At 42.0% G+C, this 24837-nt stretch overlaps 1 protein-coding gene across 6 annotated transcripts in view; it reads right to left on the bottom strand.

Moving 5' to 3' along the window:
• SEPTIN7 (septin 7) overlaps positions 1–21306 on the bottom strand; it is a 130041-nt gene extending 108735 nt beyond the window's left edge. For 2 of the 6 annotated variants that reach the window (XM_039523046.1, XM_039523048.1), the window contains exons 1-2: positions 21045–21300; positions 17337–17338 (exon numbers count right to left, since the gene is read on the bottom strand). In XM_039523046.1, the coding sequence (XP_039378980.1) occupies positions 17337–17338; positions 21045–21048 (6 nt within the window). In that variant the 5' untranslated portion in view covers positions 21049–21300. Of the gene's footprint in view, positions 1–17336; positions 17339–21044 lie in introns of all 6 variants that reach the window. The other 4 variants (XM_039523045.1, XM_039523050.1, XM_039523049.1 and 1 more) reach the window with 3 other exon arrangements.
• Positions 21307–24837: the final 3531 nt, after the last annotated feature.

Genomic DNA, 24837 nt, shown 5'->3' with positions numbered 1-24837 from the left:
CAGTTGCGTCTCAGCCAGCTCACCTCCCTTTTCACACCCAATTCATTCATGGTCTTCCACACTGCCTGGGCATCAGCAGCAGGAGCAAAGGAGAAAGTCTCTCTGCTCTCAGTTCTGCTGCCTGGTGACTGTGGGGCCTATTTCCTATCCTCCGTCTGCTCACAAATCCAGGCAGAGTTCCTCTGGGCGGCATCCACTGGCTCCCTTGAGGACCAGTGGGTGCTGTCTGGGGTTCTCTGCTCGGTGTCCCATCAGGTTCCCTTCATTTGACCCATTGACCTCACTCCTGTCCCTGTTCTCTCATTAGTTGTCCCCCACAATCACTTGGTTTCCAGGTCCTGTGGATATTTCCCTTAGGCTGGGGGGAGGTCCTTTAGCAGTGAGCGGACTTGTGCCCACCCACTTCCTGGATCCCAATAGGATCACAATGGTCCCCATACCTCCCAGCTGCTAGAAGGAGCAATTGCAGATAAAGTCCTGCTCAGCCCCTGCAGCCCAAGACAGAGCATACTCAGTCACTCTGTGGGTGTTAGTAAATGCACAGTCTGACTGACACACAGCAGCTGTTTGGAGAGGTAGCATGCTCAGTGCTGAGAATCTTTTGGGAATTTAGCTTCCAGTCTCTAACACACCTCCCACTGAGCATAGTGAACTTCAGATTTTCAGAGGCTTGCAACTTGGCGAGTAGGCCTTCATGGGATTAGCAAAAGGAACATCCCTAGCATCTGGGTGACCTCCAATGCCCTTGCCAAAATGTGGCAGAACTTTTTTTTTTTTAAAAAGGTGTTATTCTGTCACTAATGTGGGCAAAAAAAAAATTCCTTGGCTTTCATCTAAGAAATGGCTGTAATGTACCATTTTAACTGAAACTTTCCCAAAAAGTTGAGCCTGAGCCAGATACCTATGATGGAAAATTCAGCCCAAACAGTTGACTTTTGGCACAGTTACAAGCAGCTAAAAGCAGAATTTGAAAATAGAAAGCATTAGGCAACCTTATGCACATTTGGGAACATTTTATAGAATGTAATGTGCCACACTGGTAAGAAATCCAGATAAATGGAATAATATAAAAATAATAATAATAATTGGAGATATGCCAATCTCCTAGAACTGGAAGGGACCTTGAAAGGTCATCAAGTCCAGCCCCCTGCCTTCACTAGCAGGACCAATTTTTTGCCCCAGATCCCTAAGTGGCCTCCTCAAGGATTGAACTCACAACCCTGGGTTTAGCAGGCCAATGCTCAAACCACTGAGCTATCTCTTCCCCCCGTACAAAGAATGCAGCCTGTACAAAGAATGCAGGCTTTTCTTTGTACAAAGTTTGTTTCGCAAAAAAAAAACACCACCTTATAGTTTGGCACCTTAAGAAACTGCACTTGCTGTATCTATTTTTTCCCCAGTAAAGATGTTTAAACAGCTCCCCCTCAGAACCCTACCCTATATTCAGTTTATTTGCCTCTGTGTTTTCACTCAGCTGGCTACAGGCCCAAGATGCTGTGAATAGAGTTAATTAGTAGAATTTCTAGTTTTAGGTTAAGTGACTTAGGCCATGTCAGCACTACAGACTTCTGCCGCCGCACTATGTTAGGTTAAATCAATAAACCACAATTGAAACAAGTAATTTGTTAACCTATCGTATATTTAAAGAGTTACAATTTTTACAGTGTTAAAAGATTTTGGTGGACCCTTGAAGCCTCCCACACTTGCTGGAATCTCAAATCTTCATTGCAGATTAAGATTGACACGTCAAAACACCACTAAAGACTACTGATAAAGAGGTTTTACTCTAAAGCTTGTCATAATTTACCTAAACATTAAAAACTAGAAAAGTATACTCCTGTTAATAGGGTGTATAACACTGTTTCTTCCTCTCACTATCATTCTACACTCCTGAGACATTCCAGAAGCAAACGACCACGTAAATACCTGCACACATGCTCTGCAACTGGCAATTTCTGTTACAGTGATATTAGGGATGGAGTACTAGAGTGTGGTCATTTAATACCAAGGTGTATAACAGGACTGTGGAAGGCCCTAGCATCTGCTTTTAGGCAGCACTATCAATCCTGTTTTTATGAGCACTACAAAAATTGGCCAAATTCACATAAAACTCACCCTGAACAAGTGTATAGTAGAAATGGCATAAAAGGGAAAACAAGTTATCCTGTCTTATCAAATTATGCTTATCCAAAACTTCTACAAACGGGAAGAATTTTTCCTTTCAGTATTCAGTTGAATGTAGAAACATCTGCTAAGTCAATAATGAATAACTGTTATGAACAGGGTAGCAAAGGTTTAGCACTGACAGAAAGGAAACCAGTAGAGCTACTCTCACCAGTGGGAGTCAGCTGCAGCCAGCAGAAATTGTAAGGCTTTTAAGAAAGTAGGATAATTTGGCCTTAAAAAAGGAAAATGTAAGGCTCTGCTCATGCAAGAAAATTAAGCTAACTGATTAAAAAGCACCTCACAAGATAACAATAACTGCAGCTTTCTACTGAAATATCTACAGTATGCCTTGAGTCCAGCTGACTGAGTCTCAAACTGGCACATCTGATGCACTGTCAACTCAAGTGTCATCTATGCCCAGTTAGATTTGGAAGAAGAGCTGGAAGCCAAGAAGCTGTGAGAACAAAGCAACTCATGCTGCTCCTCTTGCTGCAATGCCAGACAGCAATCACCCATGGGTATTGCTCACCAATACTGATAAATCAGCTGCTGTTTGTCAAAACAAGAGACTCAACCAGCAAATCAGCTAGTCACCAACTAAGGCACAGCAGAGCTAGAACAGAGGACAGCCAGCAGTAGCAGGACACTGGGAGGTTATGGAGAGGAGTCAGAATGAAGCCTCCTCTGGTGAGTCACAGATGAATCATCTACACCTCTACCCCATATAACACGCCCCAATATAACACAGGTTCACATATAGCGCAGTAGCCCCGGAGCTCCGGCAGCAGGACTCGAGTGGTATTTTAAAGGGCCCGGGGCTCCAGCTGCTGCGGGGAGCCCCGGGCCAAGCCCTATAAATCACCGCTGGAGCCCTGCTGCTGCTACCCCGGAGCTGCGGCAGCAGGGCTCAGCTGGCGTTTTAAAGGGCTTGGAGCTCTGGCCGCTGTGGGGAGCCCCGGGCCCTTTAAATCACTGTCAGAGCCCTGCAGCCGCTATCCCGGGGCTCTGGCGGCGATTTAAAGGGCCAAGGCTCCCTGCAGCCAGAGCTCCGGGCTCTTTAAATCACCGCTGGAGCCCTGCCACCGCTACCCCAATATAACGGGGTTTCACCTAGAACGTGGTAGGGATTTTTGGCTCCTGAAGACCGCGCTATATCAGGGTAGAGGTGTAGTGGGGAAAATGAAGGTCAGAAGCAGGGGGGCATTTCAGAGCTAACATGGGTTACGTTGCTGACTGAGGGTTAACGCAAGGAACAGAAAAGACTCGGTTGGCAAACCAAAGAGGTTCACCAGTTGAGGGACTGGTCAGCTTTAACAGCCCTCCTATCTTAATCATAGGGACATATGGGCAAACCTTAAACCAGTGGTCCCCTAACTTTTTACGTCTCCCCTTCTCTCCCCCCTGGGAGCCGGCTCTGGGGGGCAGGGGGAGAACGACACAGACAGGGGCAAGGGGGCCAGCAGCCGGGACCTGAGCCAGAAGCAGAGCCAAGTGACGCTCCTTCCCCGCCCCTCCGGAGGGGGGGCTGATCCTGACCCCAGTCACAATCCCCCCCCCCCCGCCATGTTCCTCTGTGCTTCCCTAGTGAGCATGCCCCACAGTTTAGGGACCTCTGCCTTAAACAGATAAAGAGTGGCTAGTTTGGACACAATCAGCGCTCCAGATTGAAACAAGCAATGAGTGCCTTAGCACGAGCAAGTCAGGCTGCTATCTAGTCAAACAAAACTAACTGGGAAAACTCAGTTACTTCTAAAGCCAGAAACTTGCATGTCTCTCGTATTAATTTTTTTCTGTCAAAGTTAAAAACCTTTACAATAGCATGGTACAATTTTACAACGTAAAACTTCTACATGGCTTCATTCCCACATGTCACTCAAGTCAAACATGCACTGCTGATAATCAAGCAGTTCTCATTTAATGCCACGCCATTCCTTTTCATTATATGCACAGAGCTATTCCATTCACTACTATGAGAGCAATGTTTACCTTATTTCTTTGCATATTCTCAAGAGTTCTTTGCCATTATCAATACTACTGCATTTCTTCTATTTAATAGCATCAAAATCTGAAAGTTTACAGAAATCAAGAAACTACACAAATGATCTCGTTAATTTTAACTTATTGGCAGCAACAAATGTTTCAGGTCTTTCACTGTTCAAGAGTTGTATGTATTGTGGAAGCACATAACTGGAGGCTTGGGAGGCTTTTGGTTCTTGCTGCCCCACCCCTGCGTGCACGCACGCACACACACACAGTTTAGTGACTACATTGATAAAGGAAACTAAGTTGGGATAGAAGTTTCTCTCACTTTATTAGAAGTGGACAAATTGAGTTTGGTACAAAACTGCGCACTGAAGCAATATTCCACAGCTTTAAAAAAAAAATCAACCCATCCAAATATTTCATGCAAGTCTTAGATTCCTGTTCTCGTGTGTCTCTCTTTTACGCATGCAGACAAGTGGATGTTACAAAAACACCTCTCTCTGAAGAGCCAGAAGAATAATTTAAAGATTAAGATTCTAGAATAAATCATTTTACTTTCTTCTCTGTAAAAAAAAGAGTGAAAATGTTGAGGTCACAAAAGCAGGACAACAAGAGAACAGAAAAGAAGCAAGATATTGGGAGAGAGCTCAGTACAGAAATAGGGAAGAATATAAGGCAAAGTAGTATGTTTGTCAACATTAGAAACAGCAGCAAGTCTGTAAATATCAATTGTATTTCAGATAGTTTATCCAATAGACACTTGCATTTTATTCCTTCTTCCCACCTCTTCACCCACACCAGACCTTCTGGCAGAAGGTCAGGCAACTGCCAGCATTAAGCTGAAGCTGCAAAAGCTAGCTAAGAATCTTACCCCTAAAATTAACAAAAAAGAATCAACTTTAAAAAAATGTCTTTTACAATTTTTACAAGTGACATCTCACATTACTCTAAATGAAAGATAAGTTTCTCATGGGTTCAGTTGGTGCATACCCACAAGTATGTCAAATTCAGTTTCTTCAAGTTGTGTGGGACATGTGATTAGAACAAAAACAGATGTGGGGATTTGGGAGCAAACAGTACTTGCAAATGCTGTCAACTCCTTTTATTACATCAACTGAATTACAAGATTACAGAGTCCCTTCAAAAAGGAAAAGTGATTTTTCCAAAGTAAGAGATAGTTTGCCCCGAATTTCACCTAGATTGTTTTTAAATATATTTTCCATATCTACCCAAGATGAGTAGAAAATATTTTCCCCTCAGAATATGCAGTTTGATTAATTCATCCATTATAGCAGGTGTCACCAGATGGTGGTAGTACCTTACAAATTCTTAAGAGTGCAAGCAAGTTTTAGTCTTTAGAAAATGTGACTGTTTCTTGCAAATTTCTATGAAGAGCTGTGGCAAGCAGTCAGTGTTTTCCACCTTAAACTCTCTAATTAGAGAGAATTCTTGAGGAAGAGAAGCTCGCTGAAAGCCAGGCAATGGTGTTTCAGTTGATGCCCCTGAAAGGGAGGAATTGCACGCATGCTGCTTGTGACCACTGCTGTTCCAAGACTGTATATAAAAAAAACAAACTTCACTGACAATATACTCAGACTCCACATTGTGTATTTCTCTTCCGACTGGAAGTCACCATACACATCTACTACAGCTCTGCAGAGGAGCAATATCTTTCTTTAAAATATTCCTTTACTCTGTAGCCTCTCTTAAGGCTTTATCCACTAAAATAAAGACCAAATGTTTCAAACATAAACACGACTGACATACTGGCAGACCTTCAAATTCCTCCTGCAAACATTTAGCTCTGGGAGAAGCTACTGTTAGAGAGTTTAGCCCACTTACTCTTGAACATTATTTTGCTTTTGATATATAAAGTAGTCCTAATTTTCTTTTCTATAATTTTAAGAATGGGTCATTTTTATACTTGCCGTTGATGAATTCTCATTTTAGATCACTGAAGATGGAAGAACTCTTCAAAGAAGTCTGTTTATTCTGACCCTATCCCCTCATGTCTTGGGAACCAGTAGTTCCCAAAGTTGAAACCACCTATTTCTTTATCTTTCATCTTATTTTCCCCATACCAGTTCTGGGTGCTTTTAACACTGTGGCTTATAAGAACCACTCCTACCTGAGTTTAGCTAAGAAACAATCTGTTTGAAGCAGGCTGTGTTTTCAACAACTCCTATTCTTCGCTATGTACAACACATTTTAGACACTAAAGCTAGAACCAAAAATCACAACCGTCTGAACATTTAGTTTTTACTTTTAAATATTGCTTTAAAAAACTGTTTCTATTAGCATATCTTTTTGTCAGCATCCACTAGTAAAAAAATGCTTTGTTACATGTCAATCGGATTAGCAGCATTTAGAAAGTTTCTACATTTTCCTGGAAAGAACTCAGAATTAAGTCTAAATTTTGATTTTGGAAGCTATTCCCTGAACATCTGAAGACTTCCAGTTTTATCAAAATATTGGGTGGATGGTTATTAGAAGAAAGGAGGGATTGTGAATTTGTAATCATTTTAAGAGTGACAACAATTCAAAACACCAAAAAGTTAGGCAACGAATTGGAAAAGTTTGACTAAATGCACTCAAACTATGGTCTGTGGACCCACTAGTGGTCTTGAACACAGACCTGGCTGGCCACATCATCTTGGTATTTCTTGTTTTCAACTGGAGAATTACAACAAAACAGCTAAATAAGAAATTTTAGTGAACATAACCTTTTCAACCTAAACAACTGCTGTAGATTCCAAAGATGTTTGCCAGTATAAATGGGAGGGAAATAGTCTACAAGATTCAACAGATGTATAATCCACACTAACACCCCAAACTAGACTAAACTAAATGATAAAATGTACTGTTAGACAATGATTGCAAGTGTAGTGATCATACTACTACATAATTTGTGTACTGGAAGCTGCAAACCATTAAAATTTAGCCCATTTCTGATGCTGTTCATTCTGGGGCTAAAAATTGACTTTAGTTGCAATTGTTACTACTCCAGATGGTGAGAAAAAAGAATTCATCCAACAGTGTACTGATTACTAGCAGCTCAATTGCTCCAGATGGAAAAGCTGAACAGAGTGAGAGGACTAAAGCTGTAATACTACAAAAAGAATCATTCCAGTGGACCAAAGTATCAGCCTGCCAACTGAGGTTCTCTCTACAGGATCATCACTGCAGTCATTTTCAAAGCTTGTCCAAGACAATTAATTTGGATAATAAACATTTAAGAACTCTGAAATGACCAAAAACATCCAAACAGAATAGTCTACTTTAAAGTTAAATAACCAAATAGTCTGTATAGATAACTTACTGAACATTTCAGATGTGTAAAGATTTGCTGCTTTTAGAACTCTAGCAGAACATCTCAAAAGAACTGTTTCATGCGAATACAAAATAAAATCACCAGATACCTAACCCGCTACCTGTAGGTAAATACAAAGACAAGAAAAGGAGGCAGTACACAAGCAAAGTTCTGGGGCAACTCCCTGATGAATAGCCCAGCTCCCTTGCCACTAGCTACTAGGAAGTGGGAGAATGCTGCGATTTCTGTTGTTTACTCCCATTTGGGAGTCTCCAGCCACCATACAACCCCCAACTACTAGATGGCAAGTTTGAAGAGGACTCCTCTTGACCTGCATGAAAGAAGACAGCTTCCTGTCTTTTCTGAGAAGAGACTGAACGAGAGATTTCTACTATACTCTCTCCCCCAGTGATAAAATGTATTGCCTGTCTCTGCTTTACATATCAGTAGCAGCAGCAGTTTGAAACTTACAAATTCTTGACACTTTTGCGGATGCCAGAAGATTCTGAATAGCAATAGTGAAACCCAGTACTTGGTACAACTAAAAACAGCAGCCATCACTAGAACTGTCTGCCGGCAACTTAGGAAGACATTTCTTCATTAATGTACAAATTGTTCTTCTAAGGTTTGCCTCAACCATAAATGTAAGCTTATATCCTGCAGAGGTTAATTGTGTACTTTCTCCCATTTGCTAGGGAATAATTCTTACTTTCCTAGGGACAGTAGATTTTTCAAATCCTGATTTCACATTACTTGGCAAAACCTCCAAAAGGCAACAAATATAAGTCTTAGTGGTTCTCCCCCTTCCCCCCCCCCCCACTTTGCTTTATTAAAAAGAGTATCTGAGTTTAGCTCCTAAATTAATAAGTGCTGTTTGCATTTTCAGAGACAAAAATCAAGATGGGTTTCTTGGCCTCTTTCCACTTTGGAAATTTCCGGTGTTCCAAATAAAAATGTGTTCTATTTAAGCCTGCATTTGGAGCCCAAATGTTTGAGCCTTAACTCAGAAGTCTACCATACCCGAATTCTTTAAAATAAAAAATTAAATATACATTTACAGAATCTTCCATTCCAGAGGCTCTCCAAATGATTTACGTTTATCCATCACTGAAATGCACCCACCTCTGTAGCAGCTATTTAACAGTAGACAACAAAACTACACAAAAATTTAGGACAGGTCAACTACAACTGCAAGTTGAATTTACCTAGGCAGAATGTTATCAGACTGCCCAGGCTTAACACTCCACTTATGAAAAATGCAAGGGATCTTTAGTAGATGTCAGTTTGTCAGGATCTCAGTTTTACGTCTTATTCAAAAACCAGTAACATACTGCCATGTTATGCTAGGCCACTGGTTCAGTACTGACACAGACTGAAGAGTGTCACCTGCTTAACCACCAGTAGTACTGACTGAAGCTTGTGGGACTATATTTCGTCTTTCAAAAGTCTTAAACTATGTATATACTACACAGCTTACAGTGGTACACCCATAATGCTGCACCACTGCAAGGTCTCCCATATAGCCACTCTAGGAGAGCTTTCTCCTGTCAGCATAATCAGCATAATTAAACTACCCTCAACAAGTGACAGTAGCTATGTCAGTGGGAGAGCATCTCCTCCCCAACAGCACTGTCCACATCAGTGAAGCTTATGTTGGTTGGGCGGGGAGTTGGGGGGGGGTTATTTATTTATTTATTATTATTATTATTTTAACATCTCGGCCAACAAAAGTTTTATCAACAAAAGTACGAGTAGACATAGCCTTAATATTTAACAGAGAGACCCAGGCAGGCGAGGTATTATTTTTTATTGAACCAACCACTGTTGGTGAGAGACAAGCTTTTGTGCTTACACAGAGCTCTTCTTCAGGTCTGGGAAACATACTCAGTGTCACAGCTACATACAAGATGGAAAAGATTTAGCATAAGTAGTTAACACATATTTAAAGGCACCACTGAAGGTGAAGTTAACACCCCTCCAGTCATGGGGGGAAAAGGAAGGCAGGGGAAGACAGCTTGGGGGGAGGGATAGTTAGTGGCTTACAAATTGTTGTAATAAAACCATAAATCCAGTGTCTCTTAATCCATGACTCAGTGTCCAGTGAAGTTATGAATTTAAGTTCCCAAGCTTATCTTTTGAAAATGTTGTGCCGGTTCCTTTGCGGATGAGGACCGATATGTCAATATAGAGTGACCGTTTTGTGAAAAGAGTTCACCTACATGTTTAACATGTCTGAGTGAAAGTGAAGTTTTGTGACTATACCAACAGCAAAAAACTCTTTTGCCCAGAGCCTTCTGCCAAGGCAATTCATCACTCTGCCCCTGGGGGACCAAAGACACTCACTCCTGAAATCTCTAGACTGCTACCAATTTTCAGGCTTATTAATGTATAAGAAAGCATATATATTCAGCAGTGGGGCAACCCAAAATAGGACTTTATTTCATTGTTGTTTATTATATTGCACTTATTTGGCTTAAGAGGACCAAATGAACTTGAATCTTTGGTTTTATAATGCCTCCCAAAAGAAGACAAAAAGATAAGACCTGAAAACTCCAGGGACACCCAAGTACTTAACTCATTAGTTGCACTCCAAGTAACAACCTCTCTTAGCCCTGATTGACACTACGAGTTTAGGTCAAAATTTAGCAGCATTAGATCAATTTAACCCTGCACCCATCCACACGATGAAGCCATTTCTGTCAACCTAAAGGGCTCTTAAAATTGATTCCTATACTTCTCCCCGGCGAGGGGATTAGCACTAAAAATTGACCCTGCTGGGTCAAATTTGGGGTAGTTTGGTAGCAATTCGATGGTATTGGCCTCTGGGAGCTATCCTAGAGTGCTCCATTGTGAATGGTCTGGACAGCACCCTCAACTCCAATGCACTGGCCAGGTAGACAGGAAAAGCCCCGTGAACTTTTGAATTTTATTTCCTGTTTGACCAGTGAAGCGAGCTGATAGCACAGGTAACCACGCAGACCAGGTGACCACAGAGTCCCAAAATCGCAAAAGAGCTCCAGCATGGACCAAACGGGAGGTACTGCATCTGATCGCTGTATGGGGAGATGAAGCCATGCTATCTAAACTCTGTTCCAAAAGACAAAACGCCAGAATATTTGAAAAAAAAATCTCCAAGGGCATGAAGGACAGAGGTTATAACAGGGACTTGCAGCAGTGCCATGTGAAACTTAAGGAGCTCAGGCAAGCCTACCAAAGAACCAGAGAGGCACACAGCCACTCTGGGTCAGAGCCCCAGACATACCACTTCTATGATGAGCTGCATGCCATTCTAGGGGGTGCCCATATAACTACTCCACCCCGTGCTTCCCTCTTCCCCCACCCCTCCCGGGTTACCTTAGCAGTTATCCTCCCATTTGTGTGACGAATTAATAAAGAATGAATGAATTTGAAACAATGATTTTATTGCCTCTGCAAGCGGAGATGAAGAGGGGAAGGGAGGGTGGCTAGCTTACAGGGAAGTAGAATGAACCCCCCCGTTTCATCAATGAGAAACAAACAGAACTTGCACACCATAGCCTGGCCAGTCATGAAACTGGTTTTCAAAGCTTCTCTGATGCGCAGCAAGCCCTGCTGTGTTCTTCTAACCACTCTGGTGTCTGGCTGCACATAATCAGTGGCCAGGCGATTTCCCTCAACCTCCCACCCCACCATAAACGTCTCCCCCTTACTCTCAGATATTGTGGAGCACACAGCAAGCAGTAATAACAATGGGAATACTGGTTTCGCTGAGGTCTAACCGAATCAGTAAACTGCACCAGCTGGCTTTTAATTGTTCAAAGGCACATTCTACCACGATTATGCACTTGCTCAGCCTATAGTTGAACTGCTCCTTACTACTGTCCAGCCATGGGAGCAAGGGGCAGGCTGAGGTAGATGCAACTGTGTGGTGCTGCCGACTGGGAGAGCAGCCTGAGGCAGAAGCCTCCAGCTGGCATGATATTCCTGGCAGGACTAAATCTCCATTAGATGAAACTTAAAGAAGAGAATGACCTGGAGTCATTCCCATTTTTGTCCAGGCTCCCATAACCGACCTTGCCGAGGTTGGCTAGGAGCACCCAAGGGACGATGACGATGGTTAGCGGTCGTATTGCACTGCCTGCCGTCCGCAAGGCAAGTGGATGCTGCTGTGTAGCACTGCAGTACCGCGTCTAGGGTGATCAGATGAGAGGAAGAAAATATTGGGACACATTGGGGGGGGGCGCTGGCGGAGGGGAAAAACAGAGTACGAAATATCGGGACAAATTGCCAGGACTGTCCCGATTTTATCGGGATGTCTAGTCACCCTAACCGAGTCTGCCAGCAGCACCCAGGAGACATATGGTGACAGTGAGCTGAGCGGGCTCCATGCTTGCCGTGGTATGTCATCTGCACTGATAACCCAGGAAAAAAGGCGAGAAACGATTTTTTGCCATTGCTTTCACGGAGGGAGGGAGGCCTGACCACATGTATCCAGAATCACTCGAGACAATGTTTTTGCCCCCATCAGGCACTGGGAGCTCAACCCAGAATTCCAATGAGTGGCGGAGACTGCAGGAACTGTGGGACAGCTACCACAGTGCAATGTTCTGAAAGTGGACGCTAGCCTCAGTACTGTGGCTGCACACCACCGACCTAATGCGCTTAGTGGGGACACACAATCGACTATCAAATCGATTTCTAAAAAAAATCTACTTCTATTAAATCAATCTAATTTCACAGTGTAGACATACCCTTAGTAGCTGCAGTTTGTGAGATCACTCTGAAGGTAGACCACAAACTCCTAAAGCTGTTTGTTGCAACCCCCATGTTTCTTTGGATTCCATTTTTCCACTCTGGAATCCATTTCTGTAGTTATTCAGGATTAGAACTAATATTGGGTAGTTAGGGTGGAATCTCCTAGAGGTGAAGAGCAGAAAAAATGGAAAGCAAATATATCTGATTTGAAAGTACACAAAGAGAATACTAAAAAACTTTCTGAAAGTCCTTGTAGAAGGACAAAAAAGATAGATGCTAGGTGGTCACATTAAACCAAACACTGGTATATTAGGTTTTCCTCTGATGCCCTACAGGGACTTTAAGTGTTGTTCTATTCTTTTAATGAGAGGGTCACAATTATCAAGAGCATTCATCAGATTTTTTAATTATTAAAAATGTTTACTTCTATTTCTGTATCTACTACTTTCTTTTTTAAAAAGCTATAAATAAGAAATGACTAGCGAAAGAAGATGGGGAAAAGGTAATATTTCATACATTTTAAGTTAAGAGATGACTATTAGATCATCTACTCTGACCTTCTGTATAACAAGCCATAAAGTGTCATCATGACTAAAATATCTTCCAGAAAGGCATCCAGTCTTGATTTGACAACTCCAAAATAAAGAATCCACTCTTCCACTAGGAGTTTGTTCCAATCACGCTCAAAAATTTAAGGCTTATTTATATTTTCTCTCCATCAAGGTACTTAAGCACTTATCAAAGAGGTCAAGGTCACTTGATTAACAGGTTGAGCTCCTTGTAGTCTGATTGTGGGGCATTTTTTCCAACCCTCGAATCATTTTGGGCTCTTCCCTGAACTCTCTTCAATTTTTCAAAATCCTTTTATAAGTGTTGACAGCAAAACTGGATGTAGTATTCCAATATTGGTCTCACCAAAGCACTACACCGAGGTAAAGTTTATCTACTGTTTTCTCTATGCTGAGACAAAGAAGTTAATCATCTTTGATTATTTTTATTGTTTAGATGCAAAACTTTCCCCATCTAGATATAAATCATTCTCCATGATATCTGAGGCCTTTATCTGTTATCTGGACAATATTTTTCAAAACTGGTTGCAATCATCTAGACAGTGGAGTAGCATCCTACGTGGGAGTTAGGTTCTAAAGTCAGCGTGTAAGGAGAAAATAATGTATAATCAAAATTACCCTTGAAAATCCCTTAAATCGCCCATAAAGTACAGTATATATGGTTTTGCGTACAGTATACAACCCTGTACAGTAATATGTATAACTGTATAATGTATACAGTAGTGTATAGTATAAAGAGTACATATGTAAAATATAATTTTACAGTACTGTATTTTTAATTACATAAGAGCAAGACTGAAGAATAAAAAAGGAAAACAGTATACCTAACCACTCACCATTCATCCTGGATATTCTTGCTAGTCTACGACGACGACGACGACAACACTACTAGGGGGGTCGTTAGGGCTTGATATCGGCAACTGTCACTGTTGTCTCTTGAGCTGCTCAAACATTTCTTGATAGTATTACAGACAATTTGAGACCCTATGTGTGATTTTGAGGCTTCGTTCCATAGCAGGATCTTATTCAGAAATTAAATTAGTCTAGTGTTTCGCTGCTTGGAACACTTCAGCAAATTTATAAAGATTCCAACTTGCTGGCTCTTCCTGTTCGTCGTCGTCAAAATCATCTACAGAAGATGATGATGATATCAGTTCCTCTAACTCTTCATTAGTCAATGTTTCTCTATGGCTCTAAATTAATTCTTCATTTTCTTCCTCAAGGATTGAAGATGAAGCCATCACCACTCACTTGCCTGGCCACCTGAACAATGCGTTTCACTTCTCTGTCAATGGTCAGGAAATCCTTAAAGTCATTCACACATTCTTTCCATAGGTTTCGCCAACATGCATTGCCTGTTTAATACAAGTGATGCAATCAGCAATGTTGAAGGACTTCCAACACTATCACATTAAGATTGGGATCAGCATCCATAGTGCTACGTATCTGTGAGAATGTAAGCCTCGTGTACATGGCCTTGAAACAGTGAATCACACCTTGGTCAAGAGGTTGGAGGTGGTATGGGGCTGGGGCGGGGGGGGGAAGAGAAAGATGACTTCAACATCGTTATGCACAAGCTGGCATGCCTCAGGGTGGCCAGGAGCATTGTCTACAATCAGCAACACTTTAAAGTCAAGTCCTTTCTCTTCGAGGTACCACTTGACCTCTGGAATGAAACACTTGTGGAACCAATCCAGAAATAATACTTCCGTCACCCAAGCCTTTTTATTTGATTGCCAGAACACAGGCAGGAGATTTTTATTCTTGCCTTTTAGGGCACGGGGATTTACAGCCCTGTAGAGCAAGCCTGGCTTTATTAAATGCCCAGTTGTATTGCCACAAAACAACACACTCACATGGCCTTTAGCTACTTTGAAGCCTGGGGCTTGTCTTTCTGATTTTGAAATGTAAGTACGATTAGGCTTTTTTTTCTTTTCTCCAGAAGAGCCCAGTCTCGTCAGCATTAAAAACTTGTTCCAGAAGATAGCCCCTTTCTTCTATGATTTTCTTTAATTGTTCAGGGTAGGCTTTTCCTGCCTCTTCATCAGCAGATGCAGCTTCACCAGTAATCTGCACGTTTTTGAGGTTGAAGTTTTAGGAACCACTGTTAAGCCAACTTTGACTGGCTCTGAATTCCTTCTCATCAGAAGGCTGTCCCTCTTTGGCAGGAGGTTTGAACAGCGCATAGAGACTAAGAGCCTTTTCTCGCAACGTGTTGCCATCAATAGGCACACATTTATGGTGCATATCTTCCAGCCATAAGTTTAATGCCTTTTCAGTCTTCACTCAAGTCTTACCATGCATGTAGCTCATCACCTTAGCAGTTACTGGAGCACTTTATGCCACGGCTTAACGAATTTCTCTCTCTCGAATCTTGATGGCACGGATGCTAGATTCATTGTGGCCATATTTACACGCCAGGTTGGAGACCGACACACCGTCTCTCAGGGCTTGGCTACACTTACAAATTTGCAGCGCTGCAGCAGGGTGTGAAAACACACCCTCTGCAGCGCTGCAAATTGCAGCGCTACAAAGCGCCAGTGTAGTCAAAGCTCCAGCGCTGGGCCGTTATTCCCCACAGGGAGGTGGAGTACGGACAGCGCTGGGAGAGTTTTCTCCCAGCGCTGGCGCTTTGACTACACTTAGCGCTTCAAAGCGCTGCCGCGGCAGCGCTACCGCGGCAGCGCTTTGAAGTGCTAAGTGTAGCCACAGCCTCAGTAAGTCCAACACAGCCAGTTTTTCCTCCAGTGTTGGAACAGATCACTGTTTCTTTGGTTGAGCACCAGATGAAGTAGCTGGCTTGCATTTAGGGGCCATGTTGTATGAAAAATATGCATCTTTAAACACCAGAATCACACTCAGTGCGGTGAGATGCTCACACTATGAGAGGCACGCAGGAACTGAGACTGACTGAGGGAACAGCAAATTCACGTATTCCATCTCATGCTCACTCTGGGGCATATGCTCATTGCGCATATATAGTTGAATTTGTGCAAGTTAAATGTGCATATGATGCAACTCCACTGTACACTAAACTCTTGCCCATAACATTGTCACTTTAAGAAACAGTGGCATTTTCCTCAGGAGAAACTTTAGAAGAAGAAACTTAGAATAAGTCAAAACAAAACAGCTAGGAAACAAACTCAAGTCTGTATTCTCATTCCCCTCCTCCCCCCATGTGAATCAAGGGCTTTAAAGAGACTAAAACATGCAGAGTACTGGTCTTTCCGACAGCACCAACGTGTTCTGTCAAGCATGTGATCTGAATGTTAGTCTTCCAGTATCCAGGGATCTCAAGCTGATTCTATCAGACTTTCAAATGGGATAGTAGTGACAGCCAAGAAGAGAATGCGTCAGTATGAAAAAAACTGGGTGATAGTGGCACGATAAAAACTATGTTGTATGCAGGGTAATCTGGTTCTAGAATGAAGTCAAAGTGGTAGGATGTGTGTCAAAAGAAGGTTCATTCTTTTATATACTACAGACAAATTGGCCACTTTCCTCTTGAGAAGTGCTATTTTCTAAGATGTTTAGCAGCATGGTACCTACATGCTCTATTATTAGGGATAGCTAAGAGTACCCTAAACAGCAATTTTTCTCACATCTACACTTGATCAATGCAGTAAAATAGGTTTTGCAAAGCAGCTGCACTTAACTCTGAAAGTGAAGCTACAAAAAATTTGATTAGTAAGGCAAAAAATCCCCTACCTAAAAAAAAACCTGCCCCCATCCTGGTACAAGACATTAAAAACTGTACTCTTAAAACTGATTAAAATAGGGGTTAAAAATTCACTGATCAACTCACCACTGGAAAATGGGAAGTTCTCAAGGAGAATTGAAAGAAGAGGAGAGATTATCAAAACTATCAGATTCTACAGAATTTAAACTTTCATTAAAATTAAGTTTTAGCCCTTTCAGTTGTGAAAAAGCTTCACATCACCTATGCTGACACTCCTCCTCACCCACAACACCTTTTTGTAGCCACCTCTGGCTAGGTATCTGCAGACCACTAGGTAACTACAATTTATACACTAGCCTACAGTTGAACACTACTAAAAATTCAATTACTAATTGAAACACTGCTCAGGCAAACTACTCAAGTCATGACTAAAATACCACTACTTACAGAGAAAACACTTGCAGATAGCTTGTGTTATTAGTGGGTGAATAAACCAAATTTCAGAAGTGAGGAACATCTGTAACATGCACATGCCTGTGTAGTCTCAATAGGTTAAGTAGACATAAGCCCTATCATAAATTTAAGTAAAAAATTTATACCAAAATAACAATCCCGATCCCATCAAGCTACAGGCCTCATCCTATAGTTAGTTCTGGGAGTAGGCACTTATGATTACAACAAAACTTACTAAAAAAATGTCTATCACCCCATTCAGACCTCACAGGTACAGTAACCAAGGATCTGCTGCTCCTTTTGAACTAAAACATCCAATTATTTCTCTAACATTATGAGCATATGGTTTATGTAATCTGTTACTCTATTAATAACCTGCCCAAGTGACAAAGGACAAGTCTGACCCCAACCAGAGCAGGGTAATAGAAACTATCAACTCAACAGCTGTATGCCAGTTTTAAAGATAATTTTGTTCAGAACATGTATTGTAGGATATACATTTTCAGATGTATACAATAAAATCTAAGTTCGTGATTACCAGGAAAACACTTGTTTTATTATCCTGTATTTAGAATTTAATGTCTGATGGATGTTTTTGTATATTTTTTGAAGATGGTCCCTTAAAATAATTTAAAGAACACATCTAAAGCACATTTTAAGTGAGACAAGTTATAAAACAAGACAAGTTATTTGGTTTTGTGGGTAAACTGAAGGAAATGCTGTGGCGTTTTACAAGAACATAGTTTAGAGTTCTGCTGTATCTGTCTCAGTCCCAAGAGGATGAATTACTAGTCTTCTTTTTACACTAACAGATATAAAACAAAAAAGTGTTGGACTTGTATTAACAAGCAATATTATGGGCAATGCATATTACATGCTTGAACCTTATCGTAGAACACCTATATGTTTATAGTAGCAGTCCATAAATTGTGTAACAAGGGGAGGGATAGCTCAGTGGTTTGAGCATTGGCCTGCTAAACCCAGGGTTGTGAGTTCAACCCTTAAGGGAGCCACTTAGGGATCTGGGGCAAAATCAGTACTTGGTCCTGCTAGTGAAGGCAGGGGGCTGGACTTGATATGGAACTGGAAGGGATCCTGAAAGGTTAAGATAGGTATATCTCCATATATTTAAATGTATTTATTTACATGCATCCAAAAATGAAGTTACCTTTGAGGACATCTATATGAGGTGATCAGTTTAAAGAGACCAATCTAAAAATTACTTGTCTATTTCAATTTGACCAGAAGGAGACAGGATACAAGGTGATCCATGCCATACCTACAGATACCCCAATAACAGGATGAGCTAAAAAGTACTCAGTTTGTCAGTTTCAGGGATAATAAAGATTCACTCAGGCAGAAGCAATAGATTCTGATATGGTTTAAGTGGATACTGATATTTTCAGAGTGAAGTCCTAAATATCCTATCAGCCCCTAAATGCAACATCTGGATGATTTTGTAACCGTTATTTTTTAGCCACTTTTCAAAGCCTGTATTCACACACAACTTCCATTTATTGGTGCTGGTCGTTAAAGTGTCTGCTACTAAAATGCAGATAATATTGCTTTAAGCTAGAAAACAAATGCTGCTCTGCTTTGGATTTCAATGCTATCAGCCCCAGTCTGCTTATCAATTTTATAGTAAAGCGTGATGCAAAAGTGTTATAGGAGGAGACATGAAAAAGTTACTACAAAAATGCTTTACATAGTACTTCACAGATGCACAAAAAAAGGCACAAAACACAAGTAACCCATTCATTCACTAATATTTTCAGAAAGTAAATCCCACCTACATATGTTTTAAGGGAGACGTTACAGGGAAGTGTTTCCCTTCTTCCCGAGAATAAAGTACTATGTGTCTACACTTTAAAAAAAACACTTCACTACCACAACAATTAATCTAATATATGGTCTCATCTGACAATTTACTCATTTTTTTTTAAACTTAAACATTATACTCCAGATAGAAACTAATTCAGGCTTAACTGAAAAGAGAGAGGAAATGTAGGGAGCAAAGGACTGAATATCAAACAGGCTATCTTAAAATACCTTAAAATAAATTTAGATTACTTGAACAAGTACTGTCATCTAGGAACAACAAGAGTGATCCAATTGGTATCTGTTATTTTTATGATAATCCTAGCTTCATAGCCCCCAGTGGGAAAAAAAATCAGTTTATATAACTCAGCAAACATTCTGGTATTCTAGGACCAATAAGGCATTGTTATAGAGATTAAAGAGGTATTAACTACCTCAGTGAAATGAAGAGGTGTACCCAATTCTAAAAGGTGCTGAGTACATATATACACAAACAATACTGATATTTTAGGCTTGTTTTTTGTTTTAATTGGACAGGGTTTTCACTAAACATTAATACAGAACATAGTCCAGGGGTAGGCAATCTATGGCATGCGTACCAAGGTGGCACGCGAGCTGATTTTCAGTGTTCCTGGCCACCGGTCCGGGGAGCTCTGCGTTTTAATTTAATTTTAAATGAAGCTTCTTAAACATTTTTTAAACTTTACTTTACGTACAACAATAGTTTAGTTATATACTATAGAAAGAGACCTTCTAAAAACATTAAAATATATTACTGGCATGCAAAACCTTAAATTAGAGTGAATAAATGAAGACTTGGCACACCATTTCTGAAAGGTTGCTGACCCCTGCCTTAGACTTTTCAATGTACAAAAGATTATACATCTCCTCCATGAACTTAACCTTTCAGGTATAAAGCATTACATGATTGAAAACCTATCACAGTACCTCTCAGATGGAGATTATAAAGGACAGTAATAGAGAACAAATTATAAACAAGTATTCTCAACTAAGATATTACTCCCTTGAGCCTCTGCTGTGTTGTGTCTTCACAAGGAAACATGCCCAAAGCTGCATCCAAAGATATAAATATGTAAAGTGTAACATTTAAATACCTAACTTACCTAGGGACTGAAGTCCTACTGCAACAAAGTCACAGTATCTTAAAGTAACTAATACTTCCCCAAAGCTGCCTATTAAGTTTTGCATATCCTGTCACAACATTTATTTGGTCATTTATCTTAAAATGGTTAGTTAAGGCTTAGTCCCAACCTCTTTCGTAGGTTTCTTTTTAAAAAATGAATAAAATAGAAGTTGTCTCTCTTACATGTATTAAAAAAAGCTTTCAAGAACAAAAAGACAGGTGGACTAATTTTAAATTAATACTGAGCAACTCATTTACTATTACTTCAATTACAACAAAGAATCAAATACACCATGAAACCCAGAAGTCTAATAGTACAGCAAGCTCTTTTGGGGTGTGACTGGATAACTCCAGTGAAAATGAGCTCTCATTCGCAATACAGGACTGGGAGTTTGGAGGCGGAGTCGGATGAAAGAGGTTAAAAACGTGTGTCTCCATCGATTATGAAAAAGCTTTACCGAATAAAACACCCACAACTCATAGAAACTAGGAGGGAAACGTGCTGAAATTTCTCTCCTATCTCACGCTGCCAAACACACGTTAATTTTCCTCCCTCCCCCCTTCTGTGATTTCAGTCCCACCCGCTTCTCTCTTGCATATTTCTCCTGCCTTAATTCCTGCTGCAAATTCCTCCCTCCCAAACTTGGGCACAAACTGGGGGTGGGGGGTGTTAACCAGAAAAAAAGAAAAGAAAACCTCTCCAGCATTTCCGATTTTGCACCGCTTAAAAAAAAATTACAATGCAGGAAGTGGGGGTGGGGGGGTGCTGGAGCCAGTCGGGGGGGGAGGCAGGCCCACATGGGGGGGCTGGAGCCAGTAAGGGGGGGCTAGCCCACGTTGGGGGGGGCTGGAGCCAGTAAGGGGGGGGGGCTGGCCGGAGCCCTCAGCTCTGAGGATGCAGCGGGGCGGGGTCCCGCGACGGGCTGCGCCTGGAGCTCCGGCTGCGAGCGAGCGAGCTCGCTTTCTGGGGCGGGGTGGCCCCGGCGCCTCGGACTGGAAGGGGGCGGCGGCTGGGCCAGACCCGGCGTTACAGCCTCGCGCGCGGCGGCGAGACCCACCCTCCGCCTTGCCCGTCATGGAGACCCCGAGCCGCCGCCCACAGGAAACGCCGCCGCCCCCCCGCTCCAACTGTCACAGTCCCGGCTCCGGGCGCAGGGCGGCCCCGCGGGCCCCGGGCTGGACACTCACCCATGGCGCTGGCGGCGGATCTGCTGCTGTTGACGTTCCTCCACCTCAGCCGCGGCGGCAGTGACCGAGCTCCCCCTCCCCCCACCAGCCAACCCCAGCTACTGCTACTGCCGCTGCCTCCGCCCCGCCGATTCGCTAACGTCCCCTACGCCGATTCCGCAGCGTAGCCGCCCTGCACCACGCCGCCCCTACGCACACGAACAAGCGGACTTCGTTTCCCCACGCCTCGCCTAGTACGCAGAAGCTTCCGGCCTTGCGGCCTGAGATCCCGAACACTCTCGAGAGATTTCTCCTCCTCCCCGCCCCTGAACGAGATTTGACTATTGCCCCGCCCCGTGGAATTGCCCGGCGGCCATTTTGAATCCGGGCGATGCAATGCTGTATTGCCTCTGCGGCGTTCGCTTGGCTCAGCGTCAGGAGGAAAGCCCCCTCCCTCCGGACTGAGCCACGGTGATAGCGAAGCGGGGGGAGCCTTGCCCGAATCAAAGATGGCTGACAAGCAGGGCTACGCAAGGCGGCTACTCCAACCCTTTCCAGGGCTATTCTGGTAGAGTCGTTACTCTCTACGCCGTCTTGCGTTACGTGTTCTAGTCGTCATCCCCCCCCAAGCACCGTAAACTTGTGTCACCGATTTACGCAATTAGCGTAACAGCGGCCGAGGCTGCGGAAAAGAGCGCGGGCAGCGAGGAGAAGGCGGGAGGGCGAAGGGGACGGGGAGGTGAAGCAGGCGGCTGCCGGGGGGCGTTGGCAGGCGGCCCCGCCGGCTCGATGTTCCCAGGACGGGCTGGGCTCCTCGCGCAGCAGACACACCCGCCTTCGCACCTGCGCTTGCCCTGCCCGGGCTGCGGCTGCAGGAGGAGTGTCAAGGGGAGAGCGAGCGGCCCCCTCTCTGTGCTGTGTGTGATTTTCTTCAGGGGATGTTTGGGCCCAACCATAATCTCCTGCTCACCCATGCCCGTTCCACAGGCTTGGAGAGAGGCACCGCCGCCTCCCGGGATAGTCTCCCTGGGGGAGACCTTCACTTTAGAACCAAAGTGCAAACACGCCTGCCTGCCCCCAACCACGTAGCCTAACAACACGCCATCTGCTCCTGCACGCCTTGCCCTATATGTGTATTTTACATTTATTTTACATCCACGCTACAAACTGAGCATACCCGCCCTTCTGGAAAGCAGCTCCTTCTGGGGTGGAGAGCTACAATCAAATACACACCTAGCACAGCCCACACTGTGAAGAGTAGGAAGTGGGAATCTTGCCCAAGAACATTTGGCCAAACCCATCATCTTATGAAAATTGTCATGAGAAACTAAGTTATTGTCTGGCTATTTTATTTTTTGTAGAAATGGCTTCCCTAAGAAATGGCTTCTTCAACTATAACTATAAATACAAACAAAAGAGATTAGAAAGAACTAACTGAAGCTGTCTAAGAATTGGAGGTTTTGCATATTTAATTATCAATCTTCCTCTGTCAAATTCCTGAAGTGTAAATAATGGCCAACCTTTCCTTCTGTCAGCAAGTATTAATTTGAATCGTGTGTCCCAGCAGTGAATGAAATCTTTAAAAAACAAACCATGTTTGTATGCAGTAAAACCATGTTTGTGTGCAGCAATTTGCAGAAAGAAGATAAAACCTTTGTAGGAGACTCAAGGTGTATTCCCTCGGTCTCTTTGCAATTGTTCTGATAATACATGCTGTTTGGTTCAGTCTGGTGCATTCCAAAGAGAGTAAATTGTCTCTTCAGAAATATCTTTATGAGTCAGGGGTAAATGCCATCACTTGCAAGGACAGAGTAGCAGTATCTGAGAAGAATGAATGCCAGTAAAGGCAGACAAACTAATTCCATCTCTCACTCAAGCACTGATCTCAGAATTTAGAATATTGCATTTTTTATATTTCAGCCAAAAAGCCTTGGAATCTTTCAAAATCGTGTCTTTCAGTGCCAATGCTGGAGGCTCGAAGGCCCAGATCCTCAAAGGTATTTAGACTTGTAACTTCCATTGATTTCATGGAAGTTAGGAGCATACATACCTTTGAAAATCTGGGCCTAGATGTCTATATGTGTGGTGTGTTATATATATGTGTTTGCAATTGCAAACTATTATATTATTATTTATTTGTATTATAATAAATAATAGCACCTAGTGTCATGGACATATGGTTGTGCCAGGCAGTGTACAAACATGGACTAAAAAGATGATCTCTGCCCTAAGAAGTTTACAATCTAAGTGCTTTCTTTGTGCTAGGGATGTTACAGAGGTCTGTGCTTTCCAGTTCTCGTCACATTAATGATCAGTACTCTACTGTAGTGGGGAAAGTGTTAGCAGAAAAGAGGGAATATTCATAGTCTTAACAAGTCTTAACTGTGTTATGTCTGAATGCAATTGATTTCCTGCCATTTTGAGAATGAACTTTTAAGTGCAGAACTGTTACTGTTGGTACAGAGGAGCTAGTTTCCTTACAACTGCAAGAGTGATGTCTCAGTATCATATATGGTTGTAGAAGGCGTAGGGATACTTATGGGAATTCTCTGATTAGTAGTGTTGTAAGAAGGTATAAACAAGCAATGAGAGAGAGAGACATAGATGAAACATATTCTCTACCCAATTTTATTTTTTTCCTAAACTGTGTATAAAAATACATTTAGTTGGTAATTAGTTACTTTTATTTTATTCTGATAACATAGTGAGCAAACACTTCTTGTGAAAACACTGAAATACTCTTTAAACTTATATTAGAGAATATATGCATCACCATTCTTTGTGGTTCTATCCTGCTTCAAGAGCTGGAACAATTACAATATAATGCGGTTCTGAGATCCCAAAGAGAGAGAGAGACTCTTATTATCTTTGGCCACAGGCCTGCCCAATATTGTCTACCATAAGTTTGTATCTTTCGTAACAGATGAGAAGAAACAATCCTTTTCACTGTAGTTGTTTTGGATGTCAGTGTCCATGACATTAAATTATAGGTACATGGCTTTTGTGGTCAACTGAATGCTAAATAAAAACAAGCATTTGATAGCCAGAATAGTTGTTTATTGCACACACAGTATACTCCAAAAACTAGTCCATAAAAAGGACAACACAGTGGAACAAACAAGGACAGAACAGGAAAAATAAAATTATTTTTCTCTTGTAAGGGTTTCAAGCTGTTGTACTTCATATTTTCATGGTCTTTTCATTGATACCACATTGCGTACCATAGCTAAAATAGGTAATTTATTGGGAGACGTTCTAAAAAGGGAATACATTGTTTCAGAGTAGGTCTTTTAAGTGAGAAATTGCTTGATAGATTAACTGGTGAAAAAAAATTAGTGGAATGGATACACTATCCTGTTCTCTCTGAAATCAAAGGCAAAATTGCCACTGACTTAATCTGAAGCAAGACTGAACCCAATCTCATTAAATCTCATTTGGTTTTTGTGAGAGGTTAATGTCAGGTTCTTTGGGGCTGCAAATAATTTTTTCTCTTTTCATACAATAATTAGGAGCACTAAGAAGATTGGTAAAAAAATTAGTACATTTTGAGAAAAAAGAACAAAATGCTGATGTCTGAGGCATTCTGTGTACAGTATAATAAATGCTGTAATTTTAATTTTTAGGCAATTTACTCTTTTTCTCTCAGGATAAGGACTTTGACCTGGATCCACAAAGGGACTTAGGCATTGCAACACTAAGCAATTACTAACTTTTAGGCACTTAGAAAATCACAGAAACAACTCTGTGATTCACAAAGCTGGAGTTAGGCACATAGGCACCATAAACATTGAATAAGGAGAGACAGGCTACTAAG

The sequence above is a fragment of the Mauremys reevesii genome, linkage group 2 (genome assembly GCF_016161935.1).
Source record: "Mauremys reevesii isolate NIE-2019 linkage group 2, ASM1616193v1, whole genome shotgun sequence".
Lineage (NCBI taxonomy): Eukaryota > Metazoa > Chordata > Testudines > Geoemydidae > Mauremys > Mauremys reevesii.
Note: the sequence above shows the minus strand (reverse complement) of the source record. Positions and strands in the feature narration are given on the sequence as shown.